This window comes from Tursiops truncatus, chromosome 18 (genome assembly GCF_011762595.2).
Source record: "Tursiops truncatus isolate mTurTru1 chromosome 18, mTurTru1.mat.Y, whole genome shotgun sequence".
NCBI lineage: Eukaryota > Metazoa > Chordata > Mammalia > Artiodactyla > Delphinidae > Tursiops > Tursiops truncatus.
The window spans coordinates 42,624-58,184 of record NC_047051.1 but is presented as its reverse complement, the minus strand read 5'-3'; the positions used below and the strand labels follow the sequence as shown (position 1 = coordinate 58,184).

The following is a 15,561-nucleotide window of genomic DNA, read 5'->3' as shown; positions in this document are numbered from 1 at the left end:
AGTAAATTCAACACGTGATGAGACTCGGGGTCGGTTGGAGGTCACATTCGTTGCCATCTTGGTCCCAGCTGGTTCCATCTGTTTGTTTCTGCTTCCTTTCTTACCTCTGGACCCCTTCACTTAAATACTTAGGGGAACTGCTGCTGAAGGTGGGGGTGCAGGACAGCCCTGTGAAAGGTGGGTGCACGGGGCTTGAGCAGGGCCTGGAGCAGCTCTGACAACAACAGGAGGCTGAGACGGGCGGTCTGTCTGACGCCCGCACTGGGGCCTGTGCTTGGCATGCGGAGGGGGTCAGCCGGGGGCACGTGTCAGGGAAGGTTCTCGGTATTTGCACAGAAGATGTGAACGTGGGCCCAGATGCAGAGCTGCCTGCAGACGCCTCTACAGAAACCCCCGATTCTTTCCTGAGAAAACTGGTGGGCGGTCATTCAGGCAACAGGGCAAACTGCTTGCTCTGGAGGCTCTTGTGGGGAAGTGGGGCGTAGCAACAGGGGCTCAGCCTGCATAACCCCAGAAGCCCTCCCAGGACAGCTCCAGAACCGCTTCTGGAATGGCAAGGAGAAGTGGGTCTTCCACCTACTAGGCGTGCAGGAGAGGGCTGGGGTCTGCAGGGCTGCCCTCACCTTCAGGGACTGGCTGGGAGGCTCACAGGACCCGGCACATGCTTGTGACTTGTGTCCTCACAGCTGAGATGGGTCACAGCACACAGTAGGGATGCACGGGAGGGAGGGCCCCTGCTCCGGTCACCTCGTGACCCTTCATGCCCCCTCCTTCCCTCAAGGGTCTCTAGGGTGTCTCTTCCCCCAGCGACAAGGGCAGAACCATTACAGTTACCCCCACCCCCGTCCCCCCAGGGAAGCTCATTAGAGGCTTGGTACCTGGCTGGGGGCTGGTCACGTGGTGTGCTCTGCCCTCACCCTCCAAAATGCCGGTGCCCAGAAGGGGAGCCGAGGTTCAGCACGAGCCACGTGGTTTGTGCAAACAGCACAGGCGCAGCGGGCTGCCCCTAACGGGAGGCGGGAGGGTTTAGATCAGGCCAGGGAGCTGCTCACCAGCTGCATTAGCTTCCCGGGGCAGCTGTGACAAACGACCACAAACGGAGGCTCAGAGCAACAGAAACCTGTCCTCTCTCAGTCCCGGAGACCAGACGTCTGAGGTCAAGGTGTCCCAGGGCCGCGCTCCCTCCGGAAATTCCAGGGGAGGGTGCTTCCCGCCTCTTCCAGCTTCTGGGGGCTCCAGGCATCCCAGGCCTTGTGGCCTCATCCCTCCCGTCTCTGCCTCCATCTTCACATGGTGTCTCCTGTGTGTCTGTGTCTCTCCTCTAGTCTCTTAGAAGGACACTGTCACTGATTCAGGGCCACCCGGATCCAGGATGACCTCATCTCCAGATCCGTAACTAATTATACCTGCTGAGACCCTACTTCCAAATAAGGTTCTTTTCTCAGATTCTGGGAGCCATGACGTGGACATAACTTTTGGGGGGACCTCCCCATTCAACCCACCATAGCACCCAGTTCCCAGATGCCAGCCGACCTTCCTCAGGACAGCATCAGGCTGGTGATGTTCTGTCTTTCTGCACGGAGTTGTCTCTTGTTTCTTGTGGTACAGTGAGGTTGGGTGGGGGCGCTTCTGGCTGACCTCCCGGTCATTCCAGGGACCACGCTGACGTGTCATTCCCGGGAGGGTGCGAGCACGGCCAGGGCTCCCTGGGAATACTCCACACTGACCGCTCGGTGGTCAGACACCTGCATGGGCTGGACCGGTCCCTGGCACCTTCTACCACATCCACAGCCTGGTGGGCTCTGCGGGCCTATGACCAGGAGGTGTGGACCGGCAGGATCGGTGGGAGCCCGCCTGCCTGCCACATGGCCTCCAGCCCACCACAGACCCTCCAGTCCTGCCATGGACACCCCCATCGCATTAACCTCCAAGAGGCCTTCTGGGAGGGGTGAGAACTTGGCCATAAAGAAGACAGGGCAGGCCCTAACTGCAGCAGGTGGAGGCAAGGACTGGGGGTGCTTGGCTATTTGTCCCCCAAAGACCCAGGATGTGGGCTCTGACTTGACGGGTCCACCTCCACCTGGGCTCACCTGCGGGGTCGCTGCAGGGAGAGTGCATCCTTGGGTGATTTTCCAAGTCTCCCCACATCAGCCTCACTCCCTGGGCCCCCCTCCCCCATTAATAGTCTTTAAATAGTGTCTCTCATCCATGAGGCCTGCGTGGGAGAGTTTAATATTGTGTGGGAGTCCAGCGACCAGCGCCCATGTGTCCTGTGTGTCTTGGGAGGGGAGGTAGCCTCGCTCTCACATTCCTGCCCCAGTGCACCTGGGGTCGGGGGCAGCAGACCCAGGCTCTGTTCCGGCAGAAGCTCCCTTTCTGTGAACAGGTCTTCCCCCACTCCCGTTATCCTCCCTGGAGACTCAGGAGGCCACAGCATCGGGGCACCTCCAGCACCAGGACCCCACCCTAGGGAATCTCTCAAGAGCAGGGACCAGGCCTGGAGGCGGAGGGGAGGAGGGAGCCGGCCTCTTCAGGATCCCCGGGGCTAGGAAGCCTCCTACACAGGAGGGCCTTGGACTCAGCTTAACTACCACCCAGGGTCTCCCACCGCTCCCCTGGTAGGGGGGCCCTTCAGATTCCAGGGCCCCAAGATCCTCCCCACCGACTTCTGCCCCCAACTGCAGGGCTGGGGACCCAGAGACCCCCTCCCCGGCTTCTTTTTTCTTGCTCCCAGAATTCCCTGAAGCTGTTATACCCAGGGTTTATTATGGTGAATGATGCAAGTTAAAATCAGCGAGGACAGGGGGACGAGCGGGATCCAGCCTCCTCGGCTGTGGCAGCCCAGGGAAGCCCACCTGAGTCCTGAAGTGCAGGGCTTATTGGGGTCTGTCATGTCAATGTGGGGACCGCCATGTGCCTGATCTTAGCCTCCAGCCCCCCGGGGGGGGGGAACCCAGGAAGCCCCACCGTGTATCACGCCGTCAGCACAGACCAGCCTGGAGCGAGGCCCATGGAGCACGGACACTCCCATCAGACTCAAGGTGACCTCTGGAGCCAGGACAGAGGCCCAGCCTCTCTGTGCGCAGGTGAACCCACACCGCACATGCCCTGGTGCAGTGCCCATTCCGTGGGGTCAGCATGGGTGCCCGCGGGTCAGCCAGTGTCTGTGTGTCTCAGCCTGTGACCACAGACCACACTGTCCTGCTCTGCTCACAAGAGCGAGGCCAATGGAGGGACAACAGGGGTGGGAACAAAGCCGGGTCATGGTCCGGCTGGGTGAGAAAGGGTCCAAGGAGCGAGAACCCGGCTGCCCTTGCCTGGTGAGCCGAGAGCTGACGTCCGCCCCGTGGGCAGCCCCTCTCCCCACGTCTTTCCTGCACCCTGGGGCAGGGTCATGCCTGTGTATACAGCAGGACGCACAGCAGTGCACGCAGCAGGCCTGATGCCTGCCCTTGCCATGTACTTGGGGGCTTGCTGAGGGTGGAACATCCCGACAGGACACGGGCCGACCCCGGGGAGGATGTAGGGGGTGAAGCGTTTGGGAGCCTCTGGAGGGGATCCTCGCCTGTCTGCACAGGTGGACTGAGGACACCGACCAAGGGTGGGCAGGCGGGGAGCCCAGGAAGGGTCCTGGGTCATCCCTGAGGCTGGAGGAGGGCTGTGGAGCTGGGGGTGATGGCGGTGGGGACGAGGGGCTGATCACAGGACAGCGAGGAGACAGAGCATCCGAGGCAGCGGGGAAGGTGAAGACTGTGCCCAGTGGGAGGACGGAGAGACCAGCAGGCGGCACTGTAGCCGCGGGTAGCAGGGCTGCTCCCTGCAGGGCGGCGCCAGAGCCCCGCACCGCTGGAAACCCCGCCGTGTCCGGATGGGGGATGGGGGCCCGGATAGGCGGGAAGAGTTTGGAAAAGTCACCTGATCTCCACATGTCCTGGGGGAGGGGTTCCCTGCTCTTTCCTTAGAGTCTCCCCACCTGGGGAAGTCAGCACACTCAACAGCGGGTCGCGCACGGCTTGGAATCTGTCGGGAGGATGAAAGGGAAGGGGGGGAAGGAATGAGAAACAAGCTCTACGTGTTTGGACAGCACATGCCACTCTAATTTCCAATAAGGAAGAGGAATTTCCCAAAGGCTCAGGCTGCCCCTGTAACCAGAATGGGGCTTGAAGCAATCCTGCCACCTTGTGGCCGGTTCCAAAAACAAGTTGAAGACAGTTGCTCAGGGGCAAGGTTGTAAATGACAACTATCGTAGAAAAATGTCTTGGGGTAAGTAACAGAAAAGGACTTCAAAACAAGGCAGAATTGCAGGAACCGGATTGCAAGAGGTAGCTTGGACTCGCCGTTAAAGCACATGAAAGCTGCTCAACATTGCCTACGGGTCAGTTGGCCAAAACGGGTGTACAGGCTGAAACCCACATGACCTTTGTGGCCAACCAAACATGCGGGAAGTACAAATCAACACTACAGAGATGTAGCACTTTGCCCCAGTCAGAATGGCCAACCTCACAAAGTGTAAAAACCAGAAATGGAGGAGAGGATGTGGAGAAAACGGAACCCTGCTGTGCTGATGGTGGGAATGTCAACTGCTAACAGCCACGCTGGAGAAGGGTATGATGTTTCCTAAAAATTCTAAGAAACAGAGTTACAGGGACTTCCTGGTGGCGCAGACATTAAGAATCCAACTGCCAAGGCAGAGGACACGGGGTCGAGCCCTAGTCGGGAAAGATAACACATGCCATGGAGCAACTAAGCCCGTGCGCCACAACTACTGAGCCTGTGCTCTAGAGCCCGTGAGCCACAACTACGGAGCCTGGGTGCCACAACTACTGAAGCCTGACACCTAAAGCCAGTGCTCTGCAAGAAGAGAAGCCACTGCAATGAGAAGCCCGCGCACTTCAACGAAGAGTAGCCCCAAGTTCCTGCAAACAGAGAAACCCGATGTGCAATAACAGAGACCCAACACAGGCAAAAACAATTACCTAATTAATTAAAACACAACAGAGCTACAGAGCATAGGGCACTACCACCCCTGGGTGTATATCTCGGGATAACCATAAATCCATAGGACACAGGAACTTCAACTATTAGTGCAGCCCTTTTGCAGGAGCCTCGACTTGGAAACAATATACATGTCCTTGGAAGGAAAAAATGGATAAAGAAGATACGGTACTTCTGTACAAGGCATTAGTACTCAGACATGAAATCAACGAAATCAGGCCAGTTGCAGCAACTCGGGTGGACTGAGATACGATCATTCTAAGTGACAAAATTCAGACACAAAATGACACAGCATAAGTTATCATTTATAGGTGGAATCTAAAAATGGCTGCACATGAACTAAATTACAAAACAGAAACAGGGTCACACATGCAGAAAACACACTTATGGCTGATTAAGGGAAAAAGTGGGGGTGGGGTGAGACATAAACCAGAGGGTTGAAATTAACACAGATACTGTTCCAAAGACCAAACAGGTAATCGACAAGACCTACTCTATAGCTCAAGAACTGGACTCAGCACACTCTAGTCATGAGAAAAGAATATATACGACTGGTAAGAATCTTAAAAGAATTTATGGATGTCTCTCTGTAAGTGAAACAAGTGGACGTGCAGCAGCCAGAAAGACAGCATGGAAAATCAGCTACACTCCATTATAAAAATAAATTTTAAAAAAAGACACAGAAAGAAAACGTTACAAAATTCGTTCAGGGGCTGTGATGCAACCTGGATTGACCACATCTAGACCCACAGCTGCATGGGCCCTAAGGCTGGACACTCGTGGGGCTGAGAGGCTGGGTGAGGAGTCAGCAAATGCAGCCCCTTTCGAGTAATCCTGCCTGGTCCCCATTCCATGGATCCCAAACCTCCAAGTGCAGGGGACCCTTCGTACAGCTAAAACATGCATGGGACACCCTGACGATGGTACACCGTCGCATCGGGAAGAGTTTGGAAAAGGTGCCTCATCTCCCCATCTCCTGGTGCTCGGGTTCCCCCCTCCAGCCTCTTTCCTAACAATCTCCCCACTAGGGGAAGTCAGCACCATCAACACCCTGTTTCGCACACTTTGGAATCTGTCCGCAAGATGAACCGGAAGGTGGGGAAGAATGAGAGACAACACCTAGGCGTTTGGACAGGCACATGCCACTCTAATTTCCGAAGAGGAAGTGACGAAAGGCTCAGCTAGCCTTCGGAACTAGAATAAGGCTTGAAGCAATCCTGCTGTAGGGTGGCCAGTGCCCAAAGAAACAAGTTGAAAAGTGGAGCTCAGGGGCACTGCAATTCACAATCGTGCAGGACTGTAAACGATCCCTAACGTGGAAAAATGCCTTGAGGTAAGTCACGAAAGAGGACTTGAAAGCAAGGCAGAATTGCAGGAACAGAATTTCAAGAGGGACATTGGTCTCGCCTCGAAAGCACATGGAAAGGGGCAGAACTTCTTCAACAATGCCGTTGGCCAAAAAGGGCGTACGCGTTTTTCCTGAGTATTTTCAGGAAAACCACGTACGCCCTTTTTGGCCAACCAAGCAGGCGCGCAGTGCAAACCAACACTACAAAGAGGTACAACTTCGCATCAGTCCGAAGGGCCATCCTCACAAAGTGTAAAAACCAGAAATGCAGGATAGGGCGTGGAGAAAAGCGAGCCTTTTTTCGCTGACTGTGGGACGGTAAATTGCCAACGGCACTCTGGAGAAGTGTAGTTTATTTCCCAAACATCTAAGAAACGAAGCTACAGAGCATACGGCACTTCCACTCACGGGCGCGTATCTTGGGAAAACCAAAGCTCGACAGGACACAGGCACCACAACGTTTAGGGCTGGTCTGTTTACAAGAGCCTCGACTTGGATACAACCAAAATCTCCCTGGAAGGAAAACATGGATAAAGAAGATGTGATACTTATGTACAATGGACTATTACTCAGCCATGAAATCAATGAAATAAGGCCAGTTGCAACAACTCGGGTGTACTTGGGTACGATCATTCTAAGTGACATAAGTCAGACAGAAAAAAGAGACTTATCCTCAGGTATCAGTTATAGGTGGAGTATCAAAATGGCTATACATGAACTACATGCCAAGAGACACAGAATCACACATTTGGAAAACGTACCTATGACTGCTAGGGTGCAAAGGTCGGCTGAGGTGAGGCATAAACCAGGAGTTTAAAATGAGCACAGATACCGTTCCATAGACCAAACAGGCAATCAACAAGGCTTACTCTCAAGCTCAAAGGACTAGACTCAGCACACCCTACACACCGGACCCTGACCCGGACCCTGACCCTGACCCTGACCCTGACCCTAACCCCACCCTAACCCTAACTTACAGGTGGCATCTAAACATGGATACAAATGAACAAACTTACAAAACACAAACAGCGACACACATTCAGAAAACACAACTGTGGCTACGAAAGGGGTGGACGGAGGGATAGACCAGGAGGCTGAAATTAGCATACATACCCTTCATGGACAATATAGGTAATCGACAAGGACCTAGCGTAGAGCACATAGAACTCAACACGTTGAAATCTCCGGAAGAGAATACGTAAGACTGCTAAGAATATGGAAAAAAATATGTAGATGTTTCTCTTTATGTGAATCAAGTGGATGTACACCAGAAAGGGACACAGCATTGTAAATCAGCTATAATCCACTATAGAAAAATGATAAATTACAAAGAGAGAGAGAGAGAGATAAATTCTTAGTAAATTCTTTCAGCAGCGGTGACCCAACCTGGAGTCACATGATGTAGACCCAGAGCTGGCTAGGGCCCTAAGGCTGGACACTCCTGGCACTGAGAGACACCTGGCGAGGATGTGCCAGGAAATGGAGCCCCACTGCAGTCGTACTGCCTGGTCCCCACTCCATGGGCCCCGTATCTCCAGGTGCAGGGGAGCCAACCTACAGCTAGCCTAACCCTCTAACCCTGAACCTCTAACCTAGATCCTTTAACTCTGATCCCTCAAAACCTCATCCTCTTAATGGACCTTCTAATACTGTCCCTAAGCCTCTAGCCCTGACCCTGACCCTATCTTCTCACCCTGAGCACTGAGCCCGAATTTTTTTAATGAAATGTACAAGTCTTTTATTTTTTTATTATTTATGACTGCGTTGGGTCTGCATTGCTGCACGTAGGCTTTCTCTAGTTGCAGCGAGCGGGGGCTGCTCTTCGTTGCGGTGCGCAGGCTTTCATCGCAGTGGCTTCTCTCGTTGCGGAGCATGGCCTCCAGGCGCGCGGACTTCAGTAGTCGCAGCATGCAGGCTTAGTAGTTGTGACACGTGGGCCCTGGAGCACGCAGGCTTCAGTAGTTGCGGCGCGTGGGCTCAGCAGTTGTGGCTTGTGGGCTCTAGAGCGCAGGCTCAGTAGTTGTGGCGCACGGGCTTAGTTGCTCCGTGGCACGTGGGATCTTCCCGGCCCAGGGTTCGAACCCGTGTCCCCTGCATTGGCAGGTGGATCCTCAACCACTGCGCCACCAGGCAAGTCCCTGAGCCTGAATTTCAATCCTTAACTCTGAACCATACACTACTCCCTAACCCTAACCTCTGACCTGACCATGATCCTACACCACCTTTAACCCTTAACTATAGGCTCGTATCAGAACAGACTAAAAGTTGAACCCTACTCCAATCCCTTGAAGTCGCATGAAGAAGCAGGTAACTCAGATACACTCATGCGTCACCTGTTCCCTACCTCCCATCTCCTTTCCCCACACCTAAGACCACCGTGCTTCCTTATCCCGTCAGTATCTCAAGCCCCTTGCCTCTGGGGAGGTGGATTTGATATCATCACTTGGCTGCCTTGCAACCTCGGCATCTAAGCATTTGGCTTGCTGCATGACAAAGAAGCCTGGTTCCAAACACCAGGAGTCCCTAAGCCTTAAGGCAGGGAAGCTTCTATAAAACACATCCTGCTGAAATAACTCCCAGAGACAGTTAGGATTAACCATGTGACAAAGTCCAGAAAACAAGGGCTCTGTGCTCGCAGTGGGAAGACAACCGTCCCTGCGGAGCCCGCCACACGCCTCCCACCACTCACTCAGGGCTACTGACTGCAGCGGCCTCCTGGCTTTGCTCTCACCACCCCAAACTGTGCTCTAATGTGCTTACAGAAAAGCGGCCTGTTGAAGTAAAAGCAGCATGGGCTGTCTGTAATATACTCCGCCACCAGAAAGGGCCCCTCACCCAACCGTGCTGCTGCCCTGATCTCAGACTTCCAGCCTCCAGAACTGTGAGAAATACACTTTTATTGCTCATAAGCCAACTAAAATACCCAATTGGTGTTTTGTTATAGCAGCCCAGATGGATTAAAACAATCAGCAACGGTGTTTAGGAAAAACTGGAATTTTCAATGAAAAAGGGAAAAAAAGCTCATTTACAATAGCACCTCAATACTTTTAAGTCTGGACCACGACCCTCTGACCCTGACACTAAATCCTGCCCCTGGCCCTGGCCTGACCCCAACGCCGACCCTGAACCCTCATCCTCACCCCCTGCTGCCCCACAAGATATGATGCCATTACCCAATATCTTTCATTTAATGTTTTGACGATATGGGGAAATCGTGCCAGGAAACTAACCAGACCCTCCAGACGCCTTTGCTCTCATGTAGCCAGACGCCGTCTATTCCAGCTTCCTGTGTTTAACCACATACCACGCCTCCCCTAGGCGTGCTACAATGCTACAGACTTCAGCAATAATGCAAACGGTGAAAGAAAGCACAGGATTCTAATTTTTTTTTTTTTTTTTTTTTTTTTTGCGGGACGCGGGCCTCTCACCATTGTGGCCTCTCCCGTTGCAGAGCACAGGCTCCGGACGCGCAGGCTCAGTGGCCACGGCCCACGGGCCCAGACGCTCCATGGCACATGGGATCTTCCCGGACCGGGGCACGAACCCGTGTCCCCTGCATCGGCAGGCGGACTCCCAACCACTGCGCCACCAGGGAAGCCCTGATTCTAATTTTTTAAAGTTTATTTTAAAACATTTTTGAAAAAAAAAATGTAGCCAAGAATTTTAATTCCACACAGGAAACAGAAGCAATGCCAAGAAGGCTAAAGTGCCGTAACTACCTTTATTGGTATCGCTTGTGTACCAGTTCATCAAAACCTTTGTTTCATATTTCTCGCATTAATCCCCTGAAAGTTCCAGATGGGCAAAAATACTTTTAAATACGCAGCTGGCTTCTGTATTATATGCTTAATATTATACATTTGTTACTTGTTTTGCACATGTCTATGGCTGCACTACTTGCAAGACGAAAGTCACATATAAAAATACAGACTAATCGAAACACAAAAGTCAGCCATTGTCTAGAATGTGGTTTACAATACAGAGCTTGCAGACAACACAGACTATATATATAAGTCATCTGTCTGAAAACAGAAAGTAGTGTCTCAGACTGACTCCGGAGAAAGGTGCTGACACACAGGGAAACTCACTGATGATTCTCCTTTATGTTTATTAGATAGATCAATACCAAATTATTTCACATATATTATATTCAATATCTATATATATATATCTTGTAACCAAATTCTGGCTTAAAAGTCACAAACCAACATGTAAATACAAAATGTTAGGAAAGGTTTAACATACATAGGGGAAAACATGTCTTATGCCTCGCAAAGACTTTCTACAATCTAGCATAAAGGCAAATGTGGTTGAAAAAAAAGGAAATCCATATACAATTACAGAAAAACATTTAGTCAAGCCACCTAATATAAAATATTTCAGATATCATGTCCAAAAATGTCCACGTGTTGCAGAGGTCTCTACAAATCAATTAGAATGACGTCAACAAGATCTGCAAACCGAAGTCTTAGCAAGTAAACGTGACTCATGCTTTTCTCTCTGAGACAATGAGGCTTGACGTTCAGTTAAAGGCAGGTAAACACGACTATGAAGAAACCCTTCTCTACAACAGCTTAACGGTACCCATTTAGGGCAATATACCCGCTTTCCCAGCTATGTGTGCACGCAGTGTTCTGTGATAAAATGACTCAGTTACTTTAAAAAAGCATAAATGGCAAAACAAAATAACCAGAACTCCGCGAAGCTGGTAAAACCACAAAGACACTGAAATCCAGCAACACCTGAGAGGCTGAGAGATCAAATGAATCATAAAATCTGGATGACTCTGATTTGGGGTTTAACTTTGGTTAAAACTGAAAAGTCTGAAAAGAACCAATGTTTTGGAAGAAGCAGTGTCACTTGTAAACATCCTGCCACCTAACTAAAAGGACGGCCTCTTCTTCTAGACCCACGACTTAATAAGACAGGAAGCTCTCAACACACAGCGCTGGAGAAGATGGATTCCACAAGTCAAACTTGAGTGAAACTGTTCTAATGCAATGTACCAAACACGCGTTTGTTCTTAGGAAAAATTACAAAACTAACAAATATTTTTCTCCAGAATTATAAAAGATAAAATCTATGAATCAGTACTGTTATGTGATTACAGAACAATAGCCAACTGAAAAAAAAAACAAAACACCAACCCACAGGCCGTCTACACCGTCCCCAATCCATTTCCTGCAGCCAGTACTTCCCACCTGCTCTGAGGACTGAGCCTTAGACACCGTTGACTGTATTTAAAGTTGAGTCAACAGTACTCTCTGTCTCTGGGGCAAAAGTAATGCAGCTCATTACTTACACACAACACTTGTTTCATTCTTCAGGACTTTCTTTGACGGGATTACTCAATGTTGGTTACTTTAAAGGTAACAAAAGGTGTCAGAAAAAAGTGCCTTGGAATTCTTTTGCAATTCCACAAAGACACCTGGCAATCTGATACGTTCATTCCTCTCCCCATCACAATTTTTGTTTTTTAAAATTACAATTGACAATTCACGTAAGATGTAATTAATTTACTTAAAATAAGAGAGGGCTTTTCAATCAAGTATCCACGTTCCAAATAACTAAAACATTTAGTTAAATCTTTTAAATTAATCTTTTAATAAATCTTTAATTACTCGGTGCCAGTAATTAAGAGGTTGATTCCGTAAAATTCAAACTTGCACATAGGCGTGTCCCACTCAGAAAAGATTTCACACACTTAGCAACTTGTGCTTTTTGTCTCACCTTTTATAAGAAACACAGATTAATTTCAACTTCAGTTTTCCTTTCTGATGCAGACACGTGTACCTTGTGTAAGAAACGGTCTCCAGGCCACCTCCACGTGTAGACCTCAGCATTTCCTGAGAGTGTGAAGTCAACCCCTCCTCCAGGAGACTCTCGCCCTTTTGAGACATTCCCCCTTGCACCTTATGTTTGTCAGACTGTGTTTACAGAAATCAGATGACTGGATGAAAACTCTACAGGACAGTCAAGGACAGACGAGAAGACGAGATGCAGAGTGGGAGCCCCTTCCTCCTCCAGTGCACCTGCTGCGGGCAGCCCTCCAGGAAGGCTTGGCCTCCTCCCCTGGACCACAGACTTACTTTTCTCTGTAATAAAGCAGGTAGTACTTCAGGGGATCTGGCAGAGGGAGGCTCAGGACCTTCTCACGCAGGAAGTTCACCGGGGGCTCGGGCTTGGTGTCCGGCGGGGTTGTCACCTCTTCTTCTTGCCGCTCGTCTTCCAGGTCTCCGCAGCTGGTGTCATCAGAGGGGTTGGAGATCCGACTGGCAAACACCTCTTTGTCCAAAAAGACAATCGTTTCCATTCGGCGGCGGCGAACTCTCCTCCGTTTAAACCTGGGAGTGTTCTTCAGTCCGTTCCCGTTTTTGTTCACAGCTTCCTGGTGGATGACCTTCTTAATGGTGCCCCGGATGGCAATGCGCGCCAGGTCCTGGAGGCTGCGAACCGCCAGGGGTGCTGTGCAGACAGCGAGACCGTCAGCCTCACCCTCGTGACACCACAAGGTCTAGACACCTGAGAAAATTCTAACCACATTTTCATTTACTGGCATATTTACAAACACATTACAAGAATAGGACAGTGCAACTAACACACCATTGTAAAGCAATTATACCCCAATAAAGATGTTAAAAAAAAAAAAAAAGAATAGGACAGTGCTGTAGGCAAATGTTAATTATACTCTAATTTGCATTCATATGGTATTTTTCAAAAGATATTTTCAAATGCACTGACCTTTAAATCAGATAAGAAAAGGAAGCAGTACTGCTTGGCTAATCAATGGAAGAATAAGAACCAGGGTTACAGCGTTTGGTTCTTTGACAACCGGCTTCATTTCCCTATTTGCCGTGTTCAGTGATGCATTGTCTCATCCAGTAGAAATACAGTGACCACATGGCTCTACAATTCTTTTATCTATTTTAATATTTTCACAGTATTTCAGAAATTTAAGAATTTGTCCCTTTTTTATTAAAGTAGAGAAAAAGCAGTTCCAAAACATTTTTAAGAACAAAAGTCCCAAAGCACATCAAGGAAAACTAAACTCTGGTAATGAAAGCTCAAGTTGGGCAACTGTGTAGGCAATACACACACGGCAACACAAGGGCTCTTCCGAGGGGAGAGGATCACCAGGGGCCATGTGCTTACATGCATGACACTGCAAGTCAGCACCACTTCTTACCCCCCGAACCTAACTTCTCCAAAAAGTAACAACGCAAACTATCCGGAGGGCTCCTCTGCTGCCCACACCTCTGACCAGAATCACAGAGGCCCGAGCAGAACCTGCTCAGCGCCCAATGCCCTGGAGGCACCCCCGGCTCGCAGCACCCTCCTCCCCTTTGTCAGGACACTGCACTCGCCCGGCCCTCACACTCCGCCACGCCGAGCAGGAGGTGGTGGCAGCACTCCTCCCCCGCCACTCCACTTGTTGTTGCCCCCTTCTCAGACCTCCCAAGGGCCAGCTCTGGCCTCTCCAGCTCACCCCGAGGTGCCGTCGGTGGGGGCCGCCTCATCCCCTGGCCTCCTCCTCTTCCACCCAGCCCGGCGAGCTCCTCTCCGCTTATCCTATTAGTCCTTGGTTTGACATCCATCCCGTGGCTTCAAATAACACAGGGCAGCCAAAGGCTCCCCAGGTTCTAACCCAGTCCTGCTGGGGTCAGGGCCTCCTGCAGACCCGCCTCCATAACATGCCAGCCACCTCAGGCCCACCTCCCTCCTCAGACAGGCCCTACACGCCTCCTGAGCCCCGGCCACTGGAGCCCCGTGTCTTAGCTTCAGTCTTTATCTCTTGCCCAGAAAATCCCAGCGGCCTCCTGACCAGCTCAGCCTGCAGTCTGGTCACTCACCCGTCCATCCGAGAGCTGACCCCATCCCCTGTGCAGCACACGACCACATCCTCACGGCCTCCGTGCGCACTGCCCTCATCGACGTGACTCTACTCGTCTAAGAACCTCTGGTCCGGGAGACAAGATCACAAGTTCCCTTCAGGAGCCCTAAATAGCATCGACATTGTTCATTGTGCCACGTTTGCTTTGAAGCTTCAAAACCCCCATCTCGGGGTACCCTCCACGTCTTCATGATTCTTACCCAGGCATGATCAAGACACTTGTCGTAGATCCCACCTGTGACCTCACCTTCTGAAACTCTGCAGGGGCTCTTGGAAGGCCGTGCCCTCCCCACCCACGGGCAGTGCCTGCCTACCCATTCCGGTGGGATTTTCAGGGAGCACACATTTGACGAACTCACCCTCCCCTGACCACCAGGGAATCCAGAATACAGAGGTGCCACATCTTCTATTTAGAGTTTTTTTTGGGGGGGGGGTTGTTTTTTATTTTTTGGCTGCGTTGGGTCTTCGTTGCTGCGCGCGGGCTTTCTCTAGTTGCGGCGAGCAGAGGCTACTCTTCATTGCAGTGCTCAGGATTCTCATCGCGGTGGCTTCTCTTATTACAGAGCACGGGCTCTAGGTGTGCGGGCTTCAGTAGTTGTGGCACATGGGCTCCGTAGTTGTGGCTCAAGGGCTCTAGAGCGCAGGCTCAGTAGTTGTGGCGCACGGGCTTAGTTGCTCCGCGGCATGTGGGATCTTCCCGGGCCAGGGCTCGAACCTGTGTCCCCTGCACTGGCAGGTGGATTCTTAACCACTGTGTCACCAGGGAAGTCCCCACATCTTCTATTTAAAACATGGGATGGACTCTACCACCTATATGATAAACTCGGGTCTAACCCACCTGCCCACCTCACGTTCCCACGACCCCCACTCTGGCGAGCTCCTCTCCGCTTACGCCTATTAGTCCTTGGTTTGACATCCATCCCGTGGCTTCAAATAACACAGGGCAGCCAAACGCTGCTAACCCTAACCCTGACCCTGACCCTGACCCTGACCCTAACCCGGACGTCCCCGGCATACGTGCCCCGCACACCAGCGACATCCAGCTCACGGCCAGTGTGCCTCTGCTCACGCTCCTCTTCCCTTCTCTTTCTTTCTAGGAGTTCCTTTTCATCCTTGAATAGCAAGCACAAACATCCTAAAATAACCCGAAATAGGCTAAACGTAGACTATAATTTTTTGAGTGACTTTTTAAACATCACTTGTAAAACTTTAAAGGCTTCAATGGGTGGAAAAGTGTTCTTTAACATTAAAAGGTTTCTTATGAATTTTATTTCTCTTCAAATTCTAACGACAGTGAAAAGATCTAAACAGTAAGCAAGAATCTTC

At 51.0% G+C, this 15,561-nt stretch overlaps 1 protein-coding gene across 18 annotated transcripts in view; it reads right to left on the bottom strand.

Annotated features, from left to right (window-relative positions):
• Window positions 1–15,561, bottom strand: part of LOC101338750 (protein-L-isoaspartate O-methyltransferase domain-containing protein 2) — a 29,048-nt gene that overhangs the window by 229 nt on the left and 13,258 nt on the right. For 5 of the 18 annotated variants that reach the window (XM_073794894.1, XM_073794893.1, XM_073794892.1 and 2 more), the window contains one exon: window positions 10,429–12,809. In XM_073794894.1, coding sequence (XP_073650995.1) covers window positions 12,430–12,809 — 380 coding nt within the window. In that variant the 3' untranslated portion in view covers window positions 10,429–12,429. Of the gene's footprint in view, window positions 1–15; window positions 4,021–10,428; window positions 12,810–13,421; window positions 15,348–15,561 lie in introns of those variants that run through there. The other 13 variants (XR_004522992.2, XM_033843408.2, XR_004522993.2 and 10 more) reach the window with 10 other exon arrangements.